This window comes from Arachis hypogaea, chromosome 2 (assembly GCF_003086295.3).
Source record: "Arachis hypogaea cultivar Tifrunner chromosome 2, arahy.Tifrunner.gnm2.J5K5, whole genome shotgun sequence".
NCBI lineage: Eukaryota > Viridiplantae > Streptophyta > Magnoliopsida > Fabales > Fabaceae > Arachis > Arachis hypogaea.
The window spans coordinates 68,083,323-68,108,024 of record NC_092037.1 but is presented as its reverse complement, the minus strand read 5'-3'; the positions used below and the strand labels follow the sequence as shown (position 1 = coordinate 68,108,024).

At 32.0% G+C, this 24,702-nt stretch overlaps 1 protein-coding gene across 1 annotated transcript; it reads right to left on the bottom strand.

Moving 5' to 3' along the window:
- Nucleotides 1-286: 286 nt before the first annotated feature.
- On the bottom strand, nt 287-4,525 carry LOC112747237 (uncharacterized). Its single transcript, XM_025795204.3, has 5 exons — nt 3,890-4,525; nt 3,458-3,570; nt 1,123-1,220; nt 686-863; nt 287-525 (listed from the first exon to the last, which is right to left on the bottom strand). Exons 1-4 carry the CDS (start codon nt 4,077-4,079, stop codon nt 722-724), a joined length of 543 nt encoding a protein of 180 aa, XP_025650989.1. The 5' UTR covers nt 4,080-4,525; the 3' UTR covers nt 287-525; nt 686-721.
- Between the last annotated feature and the right edge of the window lie 20,177 nt (nt 4,526-24,702).

The window sequence follows — 24,702 nt, the reverse complement described above, 5'->3', positions numbered from 1 at the left end:
CGAGTGGTTAGTTCCTTCGTCTTCTTAAATAAATATCGGGGGTTCGAATATCACCTTATGTATACAACAACTCATTGGCCTACCGGATTAGGGGATACCGAGGGCAACAAAAAAATAAAAAGATGATCTTAGTGCAGCATGCATCTAAGACTTAGTCGGTAACTATCTATCTAGTATTGATGCCCCATGCCCCCATCCTAGTTAAATCCACAAGTCCAAATAGAGTTTGTATGTTAGTCCACTATTTCTTGTTCTACCAAAAGATATAAAGAGGGAAGACAAATACTAGAAACCAAACAAAGATAAATTTCATCCTTCATTCATTGGTGTTAATCACATAAAAGAAGCATGTTTGATAAAAATCAAGGCACGGCAAGTCATCTGCCACAGTGGTTCAGCTGTTACTTGTGGATCTGTGGTTTTGATTTTTTTCATGGAACCTAAACATTTCATTTACAGAAGTAGCATACCTCCTTCCCAAATCTATCTTCAGAATTTTTCAAGGATTCAGCACTATTTCACCATCTGCAAATTACCTCAAGAATCAAAGATCTTGGTCAGCAAGTAAAATTGACAGAAAATACTAGAAATCAACTTAAAACCAATATGATAATACCATTGAATAGCTTTTCAAGACTTGAAATATATTAGTCCGTTTATCACCAAAAAAAAGTTAATACCTAACCTTTTTTAACTACTAAACAATAGATGTGCTTTCAAACTATGATGGTGGTTGAGGCTCTAGAAAGTTCCCAGGCTTTGTTTCAGACATTTCAACCTCGTATGGACTGTTGTCTGAAGATTTCTCATCCTCCATTGCCATCTTTTTCAGCTTTTCCCGTTGAATGGCACGCAGCTCATATCTGATTAGCAATGAAATGGGGAAGGGGTGATAGTTTGTTACAGTATGTCTTAGTAACTTCTCTCCTATAGGCTATATGTATATGTGTAAGCATTGTGATTGTATGCATGCACAAAATATGATTTGTGGAAAAAGAATGAAAATTTCGAAAGCGTATGCTTTATGCACAAGAGAAAAATTTTGGCAAGAAATTCAAAGGAACTTCAGTTTTCATAACTTGTAAATGTGTCATGAAATTAACAAGAACGTGCATAACTTACTCGACAACATAACTCCTGGCAAGCTTAAAGTATATTTTCCAAAATTGCTCTTCTTTCAAATGGCGGGGACACAGTGAATATCTTAGTTGAGAAATTTCCTGAAATATATCAAACTAGAATTATTTAAGATGTTACTAATAATTGCTTCATTTGCATTATTTTTTTTTTTTTTTGCTTTTTTCCACCCTACTATAAGATTATATAGTTATTCATAGCTTTTAGAATGAAGTCAAATTGTGAAGCTGTTAATAATATAAGTAACATGCATACCCACACTGGCCTAACAGACGAATGCAACCATTAGTTGTGAATTTAGCCTAACCACCAAGTGTTCATAAATTTGGATAAATATATCGGGAGAAAAATAGTTTATCAGATAAAGTTCTCTGATAACTCTATGCAGCGCATACAGCTTATGACAATAATGATTCAAACTTATGTTAAAGCCGTCACAGCACAGATAAAAATTATTAATATAAAATTGAATATCAATCATTGCTGTCGATTCAGAAAACCAGTATGAACTCAGTAATCAAATCATAGATGACTAAACATTTGTACAGAATGGTGAAAAAGTTCTTATTTGCCCTTGCAATCTCAAACTAGATTTGTCAAAACTCAAAAAATGCCTATTCTTTTACTTGTGCCAACTTTCGATTGGGGGACACAAAGGGGTCAAAAAAGAGGACAATTGGAAAAATGAACCAAATTCTAAAGAAAAAAGAAAGGGACAAATTTAACTGCCAGAGACAGCCCAGAAAGTCATTCTTATTTAGGTCCTGGGAACCGGTGGGAGGGGTTTGAGAAACATTTGAGCACTGTTGTAACTTCTGCAATAGTAGAACAAATACCCCAAACAGCAGGCTTCCCAGGACCTAACTGCCACATGAACTAAATAGCTGTGCTCTGCTATGAAGTATAAAGAGATATGATCTAAAAGGAGCCAAATGGGATTTGATGTAATTTTGCTGGATGTGCACTTTGAAATAGGCATAAATTACAGAGTAAAAGTGTGTGTACAGTGCCAGTTCATTCATCAATCACTTCAGAGAGGAGTATTTGTCTAAGCATTTATTCTATTAGAAAAGGTTAATGCATCTAGACTCTAGAGTAAAATCAGGTTAGCAAATATCACTTAAAGAGGATATTACATTTTCCTAGAACAAGCCCAAATTGGGGAAAGCACATGGTAGTTGCTCGCTCATAATAACTATGCAATCCGTTCAAATATCTAACAACGTCACACCAAATTTTTCCCAAAACTTTAACAAGGAAAAATCTATAGCTAAAGTTTCTAGTGATACACTCCAACCAAATGCCTGATGCTTGTGCTAGCATAGCTCACCTTCACAAAGCCCTTAATATCCTAATTCTCATCCAAACTCGTAAAAACAGAAAATACTTCATTCATTCACGGACAATTGAGATGGGTATCAAGTCAGAATCTAAAACCTAAATATAGCAAAAATCAAGAAAACAGTTCATTTCACAAATTAGTCTAGTGTGTGCATGAGACTCCCACACCTAGAGAGATACATATAGGAAGGAGATGTACCCAATCATACTCCCACAACTAGATAGACTATTTTGAGGATTTGAGCTCATGACCACACTAGGTCAAAAGGTAACAAAGCATTCAAAACTTACCCAATCAGTCATTTGGACAAACATTTAGGCTGCATTTAAAGGGAGATAGAGCTGAGAGACAGAGACTAAATTAAGCCTCTGTATTGTATTTGGTATAAAATATACAAGACTGAGTTATGTCTTAATATCATGTTTGGTTTAAGATAAATATAGAGACTAAGGGGTAGATTTGAAATTCGAAAAGTTAAATGAAAATATCTTCAAAAAAAAATGTTATTAATATTTCAATCTCCAACCCTAGAAATTTCAGTTTCTCTGTCCCCACTTTCTACTGAAGGACTGAAATTTTGTGTCTCGGAATTGAAATTTTAGTTTCAGTCTCTAGTCACCAAACACAATAGACAATACTCAGTCCTAGTCCCTCAGTCTTAGTCCCAGCCTAGGAAACAAACGCAGAGTTAAGGCCAGAAAATGCCACAAGTTAGAGTTAGGTACTAAAACATTGCCAAAATAATTTGCTTTCTCTTGATATAAAGTGCTTCAAAAATGAACAAGAAAGCTCAAGCAATTGTAAGGAGATATAATAAATCAGTTATCAGATACCAAAGTCCTCTACTTCTATAAGCTGTACAGGCGAAAAGGACTGCTAGTTTAAAGTTTTAGGATTCAAAATAGTTCATCATCACAGTTCACAAGAACAATGGGAAGAAAATCTTGAAATTCCAAGGATGAAGTGGAAAAAACTAACCTTGACTCTTGAGAGTATCAAAACTGCATGTCTTTCCTGCCACTGAGATAGATCCTTTCTAACTTTGGTTGAAGTCGATCGAGGCTCTTCGCCATTGGCGGAATCATCTTCATCTACACCCAAACAAACAAATAAAATGACAATCAATAGAAGAAAGTGAAAGAAATAACCCAACACAACACTACAAACACAGTAACAAGATTTTTTTTTTTTTTTGTCATAAGCACCATAACCTCTCATTTCATTTCACTTGAACGCTAAAATTAAGGAAATTTATGTAGCCTGGGGTTCCAAAACTATGAAGATTGATAACCTTCATCGAAGTGAATGTTCAATTATTAAACCCTCATTTTTTTTTCCTCCTCCATTTCTTCAATATCGGAATCAAACAGGGAAAAAAGGAAGTAAATAAATAGGAAAAAAGGGTCTAACCTTGGAGAGGGAAATTCTTAAAGGTGTCAATGGTGAAGGACTTGAGGTGGTTTATCAAATCTTGAGTGATTCCATAAATTTGTTCTTCTGATTCTTGTTGAGATTCTTTGGAGTTGGATTGTGAACTGGGATTTGAGACTGCGCTATTGTTAGTTGAGCTCCGAGAAAGGTTGCGTCTGAACCACTCCATTTGAATCGTTGATTTTTCTTCATCAACAGGAGGAGCTGGAAGCTTACGAATTTTTACGGTTTAAAGTTTCAGTGGAGAGAGTGAGTAAGTGAGACAATATGATTGGACGATTGTGAATGAAGAAAATGATGAACTCAGTTGAATTCTCCAAATTACTTACTTATTTCTCCTTAATTTATCACCATAAAATATACAAAAATAGTTGAATAGTTATCTCAAATTATAGTGTAAAAAACTAAAAAACTCAATAGAATTTTCTTTTTCTTTTTTTTAATATGCTACTGATATAAAGAAAAAAAAAAACTGTTTAAAGAAATGGTGAATCGTTACTATGTAGTGAGGGCAAATAATGAAATAATACGAGAAAATTTTTATGGTAATAGTAATTTGAGAGTAATATATAATAGAATAATATTATCAATTAAGGAATAGTAATATATCTCCTCATCTTGGGGTGAATGCTGTGATCTATTTAACCAATTTTGGGTTTTGGTCATGGCAGCTTCTTAGTTTGTTTTGGGAATCATGGGTTGTTAATTTCATTACAGCGGCCCAAACCTTAATACTGTCCGAAAGGAACTAGTTATTCTCTTATTCATAATTTCATATTGACCATAAAAATATCTTGTAATTCTCTGTGGCGAGAAAAAAAAAAGTATTGTAGTTCTAGGCGCCTTCTAAGCTTCCTTAGCAGGCCACCGTTTTTAAAATGCTCCCTCTCAGACCAAAAATATCAAAACCATATCCATTGGATTGAGAAAAAAAAATTTAGTCAGGTAATTCAAACCATATACACCACTTGCCGTTATTTCAATATGGATTGTAATACTCTCTTTTTCTTTACCAACTAAGTTCAATGAGAGCATGACCTTTTTGGGCCTTTATGATAGTTGTTCAGTAGTTGACTATTTTAACTCTCTTACATGAGTTGTCTACGTACATAGGAAATTAGAAATAGCAATGTCCGTGAGAACTCAATAATGTATTGAATATGATATGATATGATTAATATTTATTATATATTTCCTTTTCCATCATTGATAGATAATGTAGGGATGCTTTTTCATAAATGGCATCGTCGCAATCATTCTTATAATGCACACCGCCTAGCGCGTGCAATAGGCTAATGATTGGAAAGCTTGTCTATAGAGAGTATAGACTACAGTCATACCCTACAATATGAAGGCAACTCCTCGCATTCACTTACACTGTCATACTGGTATTCTGTCACAATCACAAAAACGTAAGCTTTCAGTTTAGTTATTTATTGTTGTCAATTTTAGAATTTTTTTTGGGATCTTTTTATAGTAATTTTTAATTTGCCAAGTTAAAAACTATTTCTGTTAAGTATTAGTAAAAACTAATTCTGTTAAACACTAAAAAAATTAGAAAAAAATAAAAATTTGTATAAAATAATTTTTTTCTATAACAAAGAGATTATAATAACACTTTCTTTTATAAAAAAAATATACCTCTAAATATATAAAAAAACTTCTCAAAAAAATTTTTATATTTTTCTTTTTAGATGACTTCTCTTTTATTCAATGTTTTTGTTATCTAATGAAATTATCTATTTATATTAAAATTTTTCTCACTTTAATTATACAACAACAAAAAGTGGATAATAGATATTACTTTCCATCATTAATATTCAATGACTTATAAATAGGAGAATTTTTCTTCTTTCATTTTGTTTGACTTTTGTTTTCTTTTTTATTTTTATAAAAAAATTAATTTTATTATTTTTTACAATCTCCTACTTAAAATTAATTTTGATATTAAAAGTTTCACAATTTCATATTGCTCATGTATTTAATAGGCCATAGAAAAATCTGTACCATTCAAACTTATCAATATTAATTAACTTTGTCATGGTATCTGTTAGGTTATTTTTAGTATGAATTTTTTGCATACCCACACTCCTTTCCTCTACTACTTTTCGAACAAAGTGATATTATATTCCAATGTGTATTTTGTCCTTGAATGAAAGGCAGGATTTCTTGCAATATGCAAGGCACCTTGACTGTCACAATACAATACATATAAATCTTCTGTTTGTGCATAAGTTTCTCCATCAACCTTTAGATCTAAATAGCTTCTTTGCATGCTAGTGTAGCTGCCATATATTCAGTTTCTGTAGTAGATAGAATTATATTTGTAATTTAGATAGCTAGCTCACAGCTTCTCCTGCAAATATAAATACATATTCTGTAATAGATTTTTGTTTATCAAGATTACCTGCAAAGTCTAAATTGACATATTCATTTACAATGAATTTTGATTCTCCAAAATATAATGCAACATTCGAGGTCCCTTAGATGCATCTTAGGATCCTCTTAACAGCGTTCCAATGCTCTTTATTCGGATATGCTATAAATTGACTTATCACCGCAATTGCTTGAGTAATATCTGGCCTTGTACAGATCATGGCATACATAAGGCTTCCTACCGTTGACGCATACGGTACTCGAGATATTTTCATCCTTTCTACTTCACTTCTAGGGCACATACTTGAGGATAATTTAAAATTCATAGGAGGTTGGGTTGAAATTGACTTATATTCTTACATGTTGAAGCGTTATAAGATCTTTAAATAATTTTTTTGCGATAGCCAAATCTTCCTATTTCTTTTGTCTCGGTGAATTTGTATCCCTAAAGTCTTGTTTGCTGGTCCCAGGTCTTTTATATTAAACTCCCTAACCAACTGTGCTTTCAATTCTTGGATTTAATTTTTGTTGGGGCCAACCACTAATATGTCATCCACATACAACAGTAGAATGATTAAATCATTATCACTAGACCTTTTGTAGTTGTAACACTTTACCCCTCAAAATCTTATGCTTGAGTCATAAATCAATGAGAGTTTGGTGTTATAATATTATGACACAAAGCTGAGATATAAATACTTATGTATAGAAAATATATTAAACTAAAAGTCTGTAAGAGAATTTAAATCTCGGATAAAAGACAATTCGCCAATCGTTCATACTTAATAATATATATATATATATATATATATATATATATATATATATATATATATATATAAAACCTATCGCTCCAAACATACATCATAAACTTCTAAAGGCAAGTCTTTAAAATAAATACATCATATAATTTTTTTCAAAAGAAGGAGAGATTCTAAAACTTAAACAGAAACAAAAGTCTTCTTCGTCATCTTCCAGATAAGACTTCCGCTTACAGAGGAGTGCTGTGACCTGCATTTAAAAAACAGAAATAATTTTCACAATGGGTGAGAACATCATCCTTTACAGGATTCTCAGTAGGACAATAAAGAACCCGCTAGCCAATCCTAATCTCTAGTCCCACAAGGTTCAAGCCTAGAGTTCGTACGAACCATAACATGGCAACTCGCCTAAGGGATTATAGTCTATCTCTTTATCTTAATTTCACAAAAATCCCTAATTACCACATCTCATTAGGAACAGCCCTCAGTGTCACCATGATGTGAATTTCGAATATCACAAACTAACCAGCAAGTGCATTGGGTCGTGCTAACTAATAACTCAGGTGAGTGAGTGTCGATCCCACAAGGATTAATGAATTGAGCAACTATAATTGGATGATTATAATAGTCAGATAAGCCAATCTGAGTATTTTGTGTTCCAAGTATCATAAAGCAATGAATAAGAGAATTTAAGAAGGCAAGTAATGAACGGTTAGTGAAAATAGTATGAGAAAACATCTAAGGTTTTGGAGATGTTAAATTTCTAGATTAATGGTTCTTATCACTCACTTTAATCATGTAAAGGTTCAATTCATGGAAAACCTTAATTGATTAAACTCTAATTCCTTAGTAATTTAATCTCTTCTAACCAAACCAACTGCCAATTCCTTGGTCACTCAATCTAGATTAGAAGTTTAAGTCCAATACTAGTTTATGAGCCACATAATCCTAGGTACTCAAAGATAAGATGATTATATGTCATGTTTCACGTTAAGTCTAGGTAATTAGAGAATTGTGAGGAATTGATTTCAAGATGTTATTCAAGTGATTTAACTTTTCCAAGATTCAACAAGAATTCAATTAGAAAGAGAGTTATTTTTCAATATACTCTAATTCCTAAGATGAAGAACGAAATCAATCTTTGAAAATAAACCAATGCATTGATTAAGAGAAGAATGACAATAATATTAATCCATTAAAATAATAGAGCTCCTAACCTTAACAATGAAAGTTTAGTTGCTCATGGTGCGGAAAAACCCTAGCAGAGAAAAGCGTAAAAGTGCGGAGAAGAGAGAAGAAGAAGAAGAAGAAGCCCTAGGCTAAAATATCTTCTCCTTTTATATCTAATCCTAATTGATACAAAATTTAAATTCTAAAACCTAAAAATATCTTTTCTTAATTCAAAACTTATTTAAAAATCAAATTAAAGCAAAGGATTTGGTGCTGAATCATGTGGGGACCACTCTGATTCGCGCTTTTGGCACCAAACACTGGGTTGGTGGCATTTGGCATCACTTGGGCAGCAACTTTTCATGCAAAACGAGGTCCCTGGTGCCAAACGCTGGGTTATGGCATTGGCGCAACCATGGGAGAGGAGAATGGGAGCTTTCTGTGTCCCGGCATCAAACGCTGGTGAGGTGGTATTTGACGCCACCTTGGCAGCATATTGAAGCCTTTTTCTCTCTCTGAACTCTGCCAAACTTTCTCGAATGCTACCTGTAATCAACCAAATTGCAAAATAACCCAAAGTAGTATTCATGGTGGCTTAAACACCTAAATCTTAAAATAATTCAACAAATCCGCATGCAATTCACTAAGAAAAGATAAGAAAGATGCTCGTGCATCATAACACCAAACTTGAATTATTGCTTGTTGTAAGGCCTAGAATTTTTAGAAAGTTTTATTATGAGCTAATTCCAAATTATTTATTCATTAACAGCTTAAATTTCAGAATTTATTTTATTAAAGATAATTAAGGAAAGTTTTGATAAATTAAATTTGAAATAAATTAATTGTTTTGTCTAACTTTATAAATATTGAGTATTTTTCTATTTACAATTTAAAGTTTTAAAAATTTGAAAATAATGAGGTTTTGATTATTTAAATTAGAATTTTATCTAATTTTATAATAATTGAATAATTTTTTATATTTAAATTTATAAAGCTTAACAGTTGTAAAATAATAAGAATTTTAAATGATTTAATTTAAATAATTAATATTTTTGTAATTTAATATTTTAAGCTTTATGAACAAAGGAAACTAATTATATTATCTCATATTTTCAATTAGAGTATTTGATTGAAAAATAATTAGTAATTTGATACAACAAATAATATTTTTAAAGTAATTTTAAAGAATTAAATTGGATTTCAAATTAATACTCTATACCCTAATTTCATTAAAATTAATCAAATCCAAATTAATCCCTAACCCTAAAATTCAAAACGCACCCTAACCCTAACCTAACTTAGCCACCGCCTCACTGCCACTCCCCTAACCCAGCCCCATCCCTTCAGAAAAAAAGAAAGAAAGAAAATGGAGAAAGAAGAGGGCAAAACGGAGAAAGAAAAGAGAAGTGAGAGGGGAATAGAGAAGAAGGAGAGGGAAGAGAGGAAGGAGCCAGCCATCGCTGCTGTTGGAGCCGCGTCACCATCGAACTTGCCGCTGTCGCTGAGAGGAAGCCCGCCACCATCGCATCGCCGTGCCGTCAGGAAGCAAGAACCGCAAAGGTAGAGGGGCTGTCGCTGCGCTAGTTGCCATTACTATCGAAGGTAGAACCATCGGGGAAGAGAGATGCGACAGAGAGAGAGAGGGTTCGCGAAGGGATCACCGTCGTTCGTGCCTCCCGTCGTCATCAGCTTTGTGCAGAGCTCCCATGGATGTCGCCGTCGAGCTGTCTTGTCGCCACCAAATCTGTTGACGCCGCTGATGGCGAAGAAAGAGAGAGACACGCGGGATAAAGGGAGAGGAGGAGTGTCGCCACCGTTTGTGCTTCACCGCCACTGCTGTTCAAAGCTGCCCTACCGCGGTTGTGGTTACCAAAAACTGCAGCAGAAGCCTCTGTTTTCTTGGATTTTGATTATCGCGAGTTACTCTGCATCAGTAAAGGTCCCCGGAGCTTCTGCCACTTGCTTGTCTTATTTCTCTTTAGCTGTAGTAAGTTATTCTAGCCTTGATATCCTTACCGCTATTATTCTGCTATAGATTATTGAGAATTTCACGATGTTAACGTTCTAGAGTCAAGTTCCAGTAATTTCATGGTTGAAATAAAAGTTATTTTTATTGTTGCAGAAGTAAACGAAGCTGTAGATGCAGTTGTCGCTGTGTGCGAGCTGAGAAAAAAAGGGTTTCTTTGACGTGGTTGGTTTATAGGTTTCGATTATTTGAGGTAGGGACGCTTTCCTTAAACTTATTTTACTTTCAAGAATTGTTACAAGTCGATATTAATGCGAAAAGTATATTTTTATGATTTTGTAAATCTTATGAATTCAATTGAGTTGCCCTGGATGATTGTAGTTGTTTGTCTGGTGAAATTATTGACTATTTGAAAATGTTGAATATTTAGAGTTATTGATTTTGTTAAATCGGCAGTTGGCGAATTAGTTTTCTTGAGATTTGGAAATGTTTTGTTATTAAAAATGAGTTGACTTTTGAAAAGATTTAATATTGGAATTTAGTTTAATTTTGAAAATGATTTGATTTTTGAAAGGATTTAATATTGGAATTGGTTTGGATTGGAAGAGATTTAATATTGAAATTTGGTTTGATAGTGAACCTGATTTGATATTGGAATTTGGTTTAAAACAAATTTGAAAAGGATTTGATATTGAAAACAGTTTGATTATTGAAAATGATTTGCTATTTAGAAATGACTGAGAAGGATTTGTGGAATGTTTGGATGGGACCCGAGAAGGGTGGCAGAGTCCGAGTTTTAGAGGAGATGTTGTCAAAACTTTTATTGAAAAAATTGGAAGCTTCGTTTGAAGTGATTATTTAGAAAGATTTGGTTTTAAAGATTATATGTTTTAAGTTTGATTTATTTAGAAAAGAATGAATTATGTTCTAAGTTTGACTTGTTGATGAACGGAATAGGAGGTGTGATAATGAGGAATGAAAAATTTGAGATTCAATGGGATATGAGACTTCCAAAATTGAGACAAATTGTTGACCCTTTGTACGTAAGATGTGATCGGGCACTTTAACTCCTCGAGTTTCTCCATGGACATGCATGTATATATGAATTTGAGCTTGGGGTTTGTCTCCCCCATGGATGAGCTTGGGATTTTTTTCCATGGATATTATTGAGCTTGGGAATGCGCATACAGAGGGACTGTCCAATAATTAGCTACTAGGACATGTCGAGTTGGCTATATAACCGACAGATAATATCATCAGCCATAGGACATGCATATATCATATGCGTTTGTATGTTTTGCTTGGGTGTGCATTGTTTTGGTTTGCCTATTTGTTTAACTATGCTTATCTTCTATTTGGCTTACTTGCTGTATTTGCATCTTATTTGTGTTTTCCTTGTTTGTATTGTATGTGCAACTGATAGATCCCTAATGTTGGTGGTGGTAAAGCTAAGGATTGTTTTCATGATATGATTATTTGATTGTTGATTTGATTGAGTTGCTTGAGTTGGGGCCGTGATTGGTTTTGATTGAGATTTTAGTAAAGTATGAAAAATTAAGCTGGTTCAGCATAGACTTAATGAACCTATACTTGGAACAGGTTGGTCATTCATACAGTTTAGAAAATTGATTAAAATTTTTCTATAAGAAAAGAAAGGTTTTGAATTTCTGAATAATTAAATATTGGTTTTGAAACGATCTTTGGATAATTAGCCATTGGATTTTAAAAAAGATTCATAAGATGAATGATAGTCACTATCTTGAAATCAATTCTTCTCTTTGAACGTATCTTCTTATGACAATTCTTAAACCCTCTACTGAGAACCCTTTCGAGAACGATGTTCTCACCCCCTATAATTTTATCTTTTTAGGACGGACGAGGAAGCTTGCGGAGTTTTTGTTAAGTCCCTTGATATATTATTTTTGTTTGTATATATATGTTATAGAATTTTCCTCGCCTTTATTATTACTTTCTTGTAAGATAGATAGGAGTCGTGACTATAAAAACATGTATGTATATAATATTTGTAAGTTACTTGAGTAAGAGGTTTTGTATATATGTATATACTTATTTATTTTCAGTTAAAAAGTATTTCCGTTTTTATTAAAAAGAAAACAGCGATATGATTTCGAGTTAAATACTCATATTTTATTATTAAATATATGAAGTTATCGTAATACTTCTCACTATCAGAGTGGCATAGCCAGAAGCGTGACATTCTAATAGTAAGGGTGTTACACTTGTCCTCAAGCAACTGAAAACAATATGAACCTGAGATGTGGGTTTGCACGAGAGTTGAGTTTTCAATTTAGCTCATATGTATCTTCTGAGTGGGGCTAACAACACTGTGATAATGAATTGTCTCGGCACCTCACTATCCCTTGAAGCTCAAGAGTGCTGATGTCCTTCGAAACTAGAATCCGGATAGTATTATGAGTTCTCTTTCTTTTAGCTTTTGATTAATCCTTGAACACATCATTTTCTTGTCTTTTCTTTGGTGATTTGCACCTTGAGCCTAGCCGTGACTCTAAATATTTTATCTCAAGTTTTGCTTGACACAGAAATACTACAAGCACTTAACTGGAAAACGCTTTGAGTTCTGATATTTTTTATTGAACTTTTTCAGTCAGCGGTACTTAGAGCCTTTGGTATACTCTTTCCTACACTTGGCTTTGACTTTAAGTACTCTGTCTCAAGAGTTCCTTGCACAGTCACACCATAAGCATATAGCTAGGAAAATAACTCTTTGATCTTTTGATCATTCTTAACTTTCGTAGTCATTGATGCTCAGAGTCTTGGGCCTTGCCTTTTATTTTATTTTTCTTTTGTTGTTTTTTTTCTTCAAGGATTAATTTTTTGCTTAAATTAGAGAATTCATAATACTTATCTAAATTTATGTCTCTCATATATCAACGTCCTTTGATTCAAATTCAAATATGCACTGTTCTTATTATGCATTCAAGGTCACAGATAAATACCACCACATCTAATTAAATAAGACAACTCTCGAATATAACTCAATTTCTCATGCATTACACCTTTTCTTTTCTTTTCTTTTTGGATTCAAACTCAGTGAGCGGTACATGAGACATCTTTTAAAAGATAGAAATAAAAAACAACTAAACAACTAACTAAAGCTAGAAGATTAAAAATACTGAAAATCATGCAAAAGATAGAAAATAAGCAACAGAAAATAGGAAAGAAAAATAACATAATAATAGCAAAAGAAAAATAGGAATTGAAAAAGAAACTGAACCACCTCAGTCATCATGGTGAGTGTCTTTCTCCTCAGGTGTACTCCGTACAATCCTCTTAGTCGCCCTATATCTTGTCTCATCTGAAGAAGTTCATAGCACTCAGTCTCTTGCTCAACCACAATCTGATGGAGAAGGACGTTGTGACTATCTTAGCTCATTCTCATCTGCTCAAGAGAGGATGTCAGCTACTGCCAGTACTCTTGAGGTGGAAAGTGTAAGACCCAAAATTTTTAGAAAATCTTATTATGAGTTAATTTTAATTTATTTATTTATTAAAGATTTTATTTTCAAAAATTCTTCTATTAAAAGCAACTAAACCAAGTTTTGATAATTAAGCTAGAAATTTTATTTAATTTTATAATTATTGAGCAATTTTCTATATTTAAATTATAAATTTTAGTAGTTTAAAAGAATAAGAATTTTATATGATTTAATTTCAATAATTGAGATTTTAGAATTTAATACTTTAATTTTATAAACAAAGAAAATAAATTATATTATCTCTAATTTTAAATTAAAATACTTAATTAAAAGCTAATTAGTTAATTGATAATTAAGTAATATTTTTAAAATAATTTTAAGGGATTAAATTGGATTTCAAATCAATACAATATACCTTAATTTTCTCTAACCCTAACCCCTAATACTAACAGCAGCCGCCATCTTTTTTCTTCCCAAACCCCAGCTTCAACGCAAACACACACACAACGCGAGATCAGAGAAGAGAGGGAGAGTTGTGATAGAGAGAGAGAGAGAGAGAGAGAGAGAGGTCTGCTGCGAACTCGCCAACAGAGGAGCCTGCGTCACCATAGCCTCGCGGCTGTTCCCACCGCCGTTGGACTCGTCACGCGCGTCATCGACCAAGGAGCGCCTCTGACCCATCGCTGCTGCCACTAGGCTTTACCGCCGCCGCTATGCCTTGTCATTGCTATCAGAGCCACCGTGAATAAGAGAAGGAAGGGGCACTGCTTCACACCGTCGCCGTCGCTGTGGGTGGAGTCGCCGTCACCAAAATCCGTCGTGGAGAGGAATGCGAATGGAAAAGAAAATAGGGAGGCTTCTATTGGAGGATTTGGGGAAAATGGCTCTGTTCTGCCACTACCTTTGGGTTTTGCAAGTTGTTGGGGTCTTCAGCCGCCGGAGCCACTGCTGGAGGCTGCCACTACTTGGTTTAATCGTTTCTTCTTAGTTTTGGTAAGCATTTTTATTTTGAAAAGCTCTTTAGTCACTATTCTGTTATTTTACGCTAAGATTTTTTGGCGTTAATTATTATAAGATTAAGTTTTGATTATTATATGTTGCGAATAGAGTTGCTGTGGTTGCTGCGAAAGTGGTTTGGAATTGAGGTTGCGGCTGCCACCCTTGCAGGTCGAGAGAAAATGAAGTTTTGTTGCGTATTGAGTCACAATTGAGGTAGGGGCACTTTCCGTAAACTCATTTTATTTTCAAGAATTGTTATAAATCGATATTGATGCAAAGATATTTTTTGGTAATTATGAGAGTCTTATGGATTAAACTGAGTTACACTGGATAATTGAACTGAGTTGCAAAGATATATTATTAATCTCAACTTATTTCCTCTCCCTCTCTCCCTCCCTCCCTTCTTTCCCCCCTCTCTCTCTAATACCAAAATCAGCAATTGGCCAAAGTGTCGTAGAAACATAAACAACCAACTATATATCACAAAAGAGTAAAACACACCCAAACCAATTTTTCATTATCTAAGCTATCATCTAATCTACTACCAATATAGACCAAACAAAATAATTTTGTTCTTTATTTTTATTTTTTATTTTTAAATTAAATATATTAATTATTGTTATTATTGTTGAATGTATTGATGGTGAAGAAAAATTTGAGAAGTGGAGAAGATGGAGGTGTTTTGGGGACACCATTGATTAATGTAAATGTGAAGTTTTTAGGAGTGGTTGATTTTTTTTGTTGATTTTTCTCTCTTTTTCTTTGGCTCTGTGATTGAGGCAAAAATGAAAGCATATAGCGCTGATGAATATTAGGATTATCTGTTCAAGGTGGTGTTGATTGAGGATTCTGTGTGAAAAAATTGAATATTTTATCGAAATTCACGAAGAATAAGCATCATGCACTTATACGAGGATAGAGAGATTAGAGAGATGAGGGTAAAATGGTCTAAAATTTATTTTTTTTAATAAAATGATAATTTTAAAAATAATTTAACGTTAAAGATAATTTTGAATAACAAAAATATTAAGGATAATTTCGATTTTTATCCTAAACGATGTGGATCAAAATAGTACTTATCCCTTAAAACAAATTATCTGAAGTAGTGGCATGATTGAACTTAATTATAATCTAATCTTAATTTTTTTTTGAAAAAATAATAGTTTAATTGAAATAAGCTTAAAAATAAAGAAAAAGGTGTGACTGAGTTGAGGTGGTTGTGGGACCGAACTTTGTAAGAACTGTTGGTGGTGGCATCATTGAGATTCGTAAGGCATGGTGGTGGTGATGGGACTAACCCTCGCAAGAGATGGTGTTGGCAGAATTGAGTCTCGAACAGCACGAAAAAGTTTACACTTCGCTATACAACACATCGACGCGAGAAGAACAAAAGTAGTGTAGTATAGAAGAAGTATAGCAAAGTAGCGACTGCATGGAGAAACAGAAGTAGAGCAAACCAAAACTGACGCAGGGAAAAAGATTAAATGAGATTAGTGATGGTAGATAGTACGAAAAAGATAGGAATTGAGACTAAAAGATGGCTAAGAGGTCTACCCTAGTTAGAGGTCTGGAGAATGAGAATACTAAAAATGGAATGACACTACAGATTGATTGGTTATTCTTTTGTTTGGCATCCCTCATCGGATCGTGCCGGGTGATTCGGGCCGTGGCCTAGACTCAGTTGAATTCTTCCTAAGTGATATTATTTTCTGAATCTGACTTGAGCCACTTTAGAATCGGGCCAAATTTTTTCAAAAAGGAGACTTGTTTACCCCAATTGAAACTAAAATAACCAAAGTTAACCTAATGTGAAAATTAAAATAATGTAATTAACTAATTAACCTAACTAACTAAATTACCTAAATAATTTAATCTAATTAACCTAATCACTCTAACTAACTAACTAACTAGTTATTCTATATATACCTAACAAGTCTTAATCTCTAATTAAACCAAATTAACATAAACTAATTCATCACATTTACTAAAAATAAACTAATCTAAATAAAAAATTGTTAATAATTCAAAATTATCTAATTTACTTTTTTATAATTTCAAAACTAATAAAAAATTTGCAAACAATAAAGCATTGTTCTTAAAGAGGCTACTTGCAAAAAATTTAAGAAGTTTTCAAAATTAAGAGTATATACCCATTTTGATCCTCAAAGAATTTTAGACTAGACACTTTAATCTTCAACTAAAATTAATTACTCGATTGGTCCTAACAATTAACTCCGTCAGTTACTTAGGTCCTTTATTCCGTCAACTCTAACAGAGGACAAAATAGTCCCTGACAATTATAATAGGGGACAAAATGGTCCCTGATCTCCTTTATTCGAAAACGACATTGTTCTCTCCCAATTTTCATCATATCTCACATAACACTAACAGTCTAACACTATAACTTCAAGCTACACAATGCACACTCTATAACTTTAATGTTCACAAGAAAAAAAAGTCCTCAACTTGTTCTCAACCAATTCATACTCAGGAAATTAATAACTATGTCTCTCAACTACTTGTCGTCTTCGATGGATCCCATGAATCTAGACAGCAAGTCTGATTCGTTAAGACTCATCGTCGTCGTTGCTATCTCCTTCCTCCTCTGCCCTATCATCTCCATGACCATATTATCCATCACTCCGATCGCTTCCTTCAGCTTCTTCTCTGAACTAATGTTTAGTAATCGCTTCAGTTTTCATATGAGCGGCAACGGCGACATTGCTCGTTGTATTGATAGCTTGGATGCGAAGTCGAAGCTGTCTGCCAACTTGAACTCCGGGAAATAAGGAATGAAGCACTCGATGTCTATTTCAAGTGAGAATTTGCATATGATATCGAAGGAGAATCTTCTCATGATGTTCTAATATCCTACAATCCATATTACTTGCTGGAGAGTGGAGAAAGGCGTGTCCTTGGAATAGTTGTGAAACTTGGTATTGAGGATGTCGTGGATGTTGTTGGGGTTGGAGGTGATGTTATTGAAGACATGGAAGTAGATGCTTCTGGTGGGTGAAGTGCAAAAGAGGTGATGTACCAGTCACAGAGATTTAGAAAGTGTGTGGTCTATGACATGTTAAGGTAGGTGCGACACGTGTGGCAATTACACCATGGCTTAATCTTGGAGTTAAAGAGAATGAAGAAAAAGATGGAAAAGAAGACTGTAAAGGAGAATAAGGAGAGTATGAATGTTAGGATTATGCAAGATATGATAAAAATTGGATAAGAACAGTATCGTTTTCGAATAAAGGGGTCAGAGATTATTTTGTTCCTTGTTAGAGTTGTCAAGGATCATTTTGTCCCCTGTCAGAGTTGTCAGGGACTATTTTGTCTTCCGTTATAGTTGACGGAGTCAAGGACCTAAGTGATTGACAGAATTGATTGTTAGGAACCGATCGAGTAATTAATTTTAATTGAGAACTAAAGTGTCTGATCTAAAATATTTTGAGAACTAAAATGGATATATATATATATATATATATATATATATATATATATATATATATATATATATATATATATATATATATACCAAAATTAATGACAGGTATTTGGTACTTAGCGAAATTGGCCCTTGCAAAGTAAGAGTTCCTCTTTCTTACCAATAGAAAATAAAATTATCTCTAACCTACCCAACTCAAATTAAAAACAACAGCAAATGAAAAATTCAAATTATATACCATATAAAACATCTAAATTTAGAAACTCATTTTCTACATCAATAAATTAAAAATGCACTTATAGTAGGAGAGACAAGGAAAGTACAAGTTGCGTGAGGTAGGAATAGATTAGTGAAGAAGATTGCACAAATTAACACAAAACAATTATATAAATCCAATTATATAACATAAAATTATATAAAATTTAAAAAATTATTAAACCCTAAACTAAAACTATAAAGAAAAAAATCTAAATTAGAACAATTTAATAAAAAATAAACCTTAAAATCTTAAATCAAATTACACAGGAATTACACAAATTGAAGAAGGCAGGAGTTTAAAAAAGGAGGCAAGTGTGTTTGTATTTATGGCAGAGACTGTGAGCGACGAACACATAGAAAAATAACATAACGGTAATAGTTGATGGACGTAGGAAAGAGAGAGAGAGAGGGGGGGGGGGGGAGAGAGAGGGAGGTATTTGGGTGAACATGAGGGTTACAACGGTGATAGTGATGAGACAATGCTTGGGATGAAGGTAGAAGGAGATAGAAGAAGACTTTGGAATCTAAAATTTGAAGGGTAAAGGTTTGGGAAAAAGTTTGATTATATGAGGAATCAATAAAAATCATAAGAGAAAAAAAGATAAGAGAGATAAGTTTGAAAAAAAGTTATAATATTCATTTTTAATTTGTTAATGAAATTTTTTGATAGCTTGAACTAAGATTAGTTTTTAATTTTTAAGTTGGTTTAGCACTTAGAGATTTAGCTAGGATTAGTTGAAGTTTAGTGGTGATTTGGAGATATAAACTCAAATGAAATTTATGCAATTTTTTTTTTTTAAATTGTGTTAGCACTTAGAATTGACTTGATTTTGGTAGAAGTTTAGTGGTTACGAATTTAGTGTAACCTTTGGAATACTAAATAAATTAGGGTTGCAATTTATTAATATTAATATTTGTAATCTGATTAATTATAGTAAAAATTTTATTAATAATATAACAAAGACTAAATGTAGATTCATTGCATAAAAAAAACACTAAATCAGAATACATAGTGACGTCATCTCTTTTTCCTTTAGCATAACTCGAGATGAGACAAATTTTACAAACTTAACAGCAAAAATGTTTAAAGTTATAAATTCAGGAAGGATTCTTGATTCAACTCCTTCTCAACCCATCCAAACACTTCAATGGTGGTCAACGTTTCCGTTTAGACCATATTTTCTAAGGCATGCTTTCTTTAAATCAATCAATGGTTCGTTTTATTATGACAATAAGCACAACAGATGAATTTGCTTTTGAACTATTTTCAGAGGCTGTTTCAATATATCTTCAGATATTCTCAAAGTATGGTATTTAACTTCGTCCAAGCATTATTTTCAGATTTTGGAGCCATTTATCGTGCATATCGTCATGTCTATATATATAAGTGGCAGCACTATTTTATGTTATCCAAAAAACACTATCCCTAATTTTCGGTAAAAGTTGTAGCATTTTTTAACAATGTAGCATCACTCATTTGATATGATGATTGTTCTTAGCTAGTATTTGACATCTCCCCATAACAAAGAATGATTATTACTTTAGTTATTATACTCTTTTTTCTTTTTGGTCTGATAGTTTTACTCTGCTGCTGCCTAAAAGCCTCTCTCCAACTTAGTTTGAAAAGCAGCTTATGCGCATGCATTTAATTTTACAATTGTTATATATTTGCTTTTTTATCTGACCAAATGCTATGCCTCCCTGTGGCTAATTTTCTTTTTTTAAACATGGATGTTTTAACGTGAAATACAAAAATATTTAATTATTTTAGTGGTTTACACGGTTTGTAGTAACAGCACAAAATATTATTGGCGTTTTATAATAAAAATAAATTTTTAATTATAAAAAATGACATCATTGATATTTTGTAAAAATAATATTTTTTAATTATAAAAAGATTAACATTTTGTAAAAAACTAAAAACTCATAACAATGTATAACACATAATTTACATCATTTTTAAAAAATTCACTCAGCTAATCCAATATTAAAAAAAAAATAGTTCGCCTACCTATTGATATATCTACATTTGCATTTTTTTCTCTTAAAAGATGATTGAACTTATTTGTGAAAAGGATCTTTTAGAAATTAATCATGTTTCATGCACATAAAAGATTAGGTCTCGATAAATCATCATTAATATGTATTTGGTGTTTTATAAATAGTTTTCATTATGATATTAAAAAAAATCGAATATGACAAATTAAATTTGCATCGATTATTTTTATAGTTGATTATTTTATTAAAAAATTTATGTAATATATATATATATATATATATATATATATATATATATATATATATATATGCTAATTTTTAGAATTTACATATGGAGTATTTTTTTTTATAATCTAACTTCATTTATTCCTTTCTCGCTTCTTCCTTTTGGTTGAGATATAAATATAGTTGTGTTGTATGTTGTTGCTTTATTTTATTTTATTTTTTTTAATTAAAAATGCGTTAAAGTGAGTTGTTATTTGTTAGTTCCAAGTGTATGTTCCAAGGGTGCATTGTAAGCACTACGGAAATAATGTAGATATTGTTTTAGAGTGAAAATAAGTAATTTAGGTATGTACATGCTTAGAATACTTATTAATATGTAATTTGGCCATATATCCAAGTGCGATGTGAAAAAAATAAAGAAAAAGAAGTGTATATATATAAGAAGTGATATAAATAAAACAAGAGGCTCTTATAGGAAGGATAATAATTCTAAATTTGGAAATGAAGAAATGATCAAAAGCAAAGGAGATATAAGCTAAGATAGCGTTGCCTTTTGGAAGGAGGCAAGTTCAAATTGATATGTGTGTGCTATGGTATTTTTTTAGCATGTTTATGTTGTTTATAATTTTTTTCATACAGCAATGTTTGCAAATTCCTATTTTTTATATGAAAACTTGTCAAGATCAGCCTCATGGCATTCAAGTTGAACGAAATAAATTAAATAAGTATTATTAAACCAAAATTGGAGTTATCCACCAAAAATTACAGTAGAGTATAGCAGTTTATAAATATTTTTGTAGTGGACTTAATTTTACTGAAAATGAGGTTTATATAATAATATATATATATATCAGGATGGAGGTATTTATGATTGTTTAGATTAAGTTTAATTTTGTAATTTTTTTTATCCTCTCAAGTGGGTGCTAATAAAAAATAATAAGATTTGATTCTATAATTTTTTTGATAGATATTTTTTCAAACAGATTAAAGATTAATTTATCATAAATATAGATCAATAGACTAAGTACTTAAGTAACTCAACTTAATTTGATTTTAACAATGTATCCTTCATGTGATATAGATAAAATGCGAGTAGCAAAAGAGTGTTGGAGGGGAGGTATTTTTTGCAAAAAAGGTGGGTAAATAAATGAGTATGAGAAATTGTCCCATTTGTTCGAATACAATGAGTTGACGATGAAAAGTTGGTACATAAAAATTAACTACCAATGTGTTGGGCCGAACGTGAAGAGCTCTCGACAACCGGAGAGATTTCGAGGAGGAATCAAGCGAGAGAATATAAAATGAGAAGACACCACATCTAACTCAAAACCTTAAGGTGTCAAGTTAATGGGTCTCTCATCTTATAAACTCCTCACTCTTCCATGCTTTCTTTGATGTGGGACTAACTTCAACACTCCTCACACTTGCAACACTAACAATCTCCCCCTCAAGTGTGAGCCTCCACATCAAGCATCAACTCCCCTCTAGCTCCTCCACCACTACGAGTATTCGTCCATCACACCGCCGCAAAACACCGCGGGACACGCCGCCCGGACCACCTTTGCCAGGAAGACTTTCGATGCTTCACCTTGAATACCCCTTAAAACCACCAGACCGATTAATCATCGGCTCTGATACTACTTTGTTTTCCCTCTTCTCTCTCACATGTCCATGACTTTAGGGATCCTGCCCACCATGCATACAGTCATGTTTACCACATACACATGCCTGCTAAACACTTTGACTTAATTGACCCTCAATACTTTGTTGTTTCCATCTACATGAAAGGAAATGGAACCATAGCGGTGGAAGATATCATATCATATTATATCATCATCAACATATATTATCATATCAACGCGATTATGGTCATCTAGGATATCAAATGAGACCACACTTCAAATTCAATTACTACTCTAAGAGGTGTCCCACTTTAGGTGGTGGGTAATTATATGTAATAAAATTTGATTGAAAGACCAAATTAAACCATCTAATTTAAACTTTTTTAGAAATTAATTTGTCTAGTTATTATTCTAAAATTAATTAAAGTGATAAAAACATATTTAACAGTTCTTTTAATTATTTTTATGTTAAAAAATATCCTCTAAAACGTTAGTATTTACAATAAATGACCCAGCACTATTAGATTATATAAGTTTTTGATTCATCACTTTATAATTCGATTTTTATTGTGTATTATTAGTCATAATTTGGCTTTAATTATCATTAATTTTTTGCTTGTAACTAACATCTTCGTTACCAACTTAATAACCATCATTTTCATCTTAATGACTAATCTTAGGGACGAACATGATAAATTTCATTTTATTTTTAATATTCTATAATCATCGAATTTTTATACCTCTTAAACATTTATTGACTTGTTTGTTGGAATGTTTTTTGTAAGTATCCATTCACTATATTTTTTGACGTCCGAATTATTTTTACTCTATTAAAAAAAAGTCGTATTATAACAACGATAGAGACGAATTATACCTCAAAAGTTCATTTACATGAGAACAGTTTTAATATTAAATTAGAACTGAAATTAAGTAGATCTAATTGAAATTCAAAAATTAACTTATAGATAAAAAATATTTTATATTTATAAATTATTTAGAGATTTAATTCTTAATAAATATGAGACGTAGTGTAATAGTTAAAGACAAATGATTGACAATAGATATAATATTTATATTCAAAATAAGATTTAGATTTCCACCTTTTTTATATTAAAAGATAAGTTGATGAGCCACGTAACCACATATCACAATTAGATGGCTAGAAGCCTAGAACCACATCTTAATGCAAGTAGTGTTTTAGTGTTCCTTTTCCCTTTTCTTTTGAAAACCTTTATGTTTTGCTTTCTTTCACGTGGAAAAGGAAATCAAATGCGCTTGCAAAAAGGGTTAGCAGGCTTTTTCTTTTTGGTTTTATTTTTTCGAACACGATTTTCTAATTTGCGAATCCAAAGCCATACAACTTTGAATTCCTTTTTTGCAGATATATATGCAATGCATTATTTCAAGTTGGTTTCTCTGAATGTACCCCGTTGGTTCATGTTCTGCTCAAAATTAGCATAATGTTATTGTTAATTATTATACTCTCCTTATACTTTTGAAATAATAAAACAATATAAACAGATACCAATATTCTTAGCCCATGATGAATCATGTTTATAACACTACTCATAATAATGCATAGAAGGGGACCAAAACTAAAAAGAACCAAAAAGTTTAATTTGACCTTTCAAATTGCAATTGTATCTTAGTTTAGAATTAGAAAAAAACAATTTAATCTTTTCATAGGCCTATAACATTCAAAAGTTTTTTTCTCTTTAAAAAAATTATAATCTATAAAAGAAGTGCTCAATATATACAGCATAAAGTTAGAAGATCAAGAACCATAAAATTAGAAGAGCAAATCATCAATTATATCAACTCCACAAAATTATTTCTGCCATTCCTATCAGCAACAACCAATAATAAAGTCATACTACTTTTAACAACTTCTTTAAGATTGTTTAATTACTTCGTCTATTTTTCCTCTTCTACATATTTTCTATAAAAAAAAATATTATTTCTGCTATCAATCTACTCAACTCGTCACTAAAGTTGATCGACCAATAAGACCAAACCTAGGGAACAATTCAACTTGGGGTGGAACCAAGTCCTTACCTTCCAAACACTTCTAGTAAAAGTATAAATCATCACAATATCCTTCCATAATCTCTCTGCTTGCAACACCTTCACAGAAGATTTTGACTTTGTAATATATGTAATCATTTTGGGTAATATAAAGTATATTTTCTGTTTTTTAAATTTGTCAAAAATTTTAAAAATATATTGAAGTTTTATTTTATGTTAATTTTGTTTTATAAAATTTTAATTTGTATCAAATATATTTCTGATAGCTAATTTTTCAAAAAATTTAGAACCAATTCAACAATAATTTTACAAAAATAACCTTTAATATAACTTAACCTAAATATTATTGTTGGATTTGTCCTAAATATTATTGTTGGATTGATAGAAATAAAATATTTTGTAAAAAAATTAAAATAAAATAAAATTAAAAAATATTTTTAAAATTTTTAAAAAGTTTTTTAAAAAATATTTTTTATCCAATTTTTTTACTCA

Excerpts from the sequence above, each read along its gene's own strand:
- LOC112747237 (XM_025795204.3), bottom strand. The coding sequence starts at position 4,079 with ATGGAGTGGTTCAGACGCAACCTTTCTCGGAGCTCAACTAACAATAGC. Across the intron at positions 1,221-3,457 it reads TGATACTCTCAAGAGTCAAG|GAAATTTCTCAACTAAGATA; the intron begins GTTAGTTTTTTC and ends GATATATTTCAG. Across the intron at positions 864-1,122 it reads GCCAGGAGTTATGTTGTCGA|ATATGAGCTGCGTGCCATTC; the intron begins GTAAGTTATGCA and ends ATTGCTAATCAG.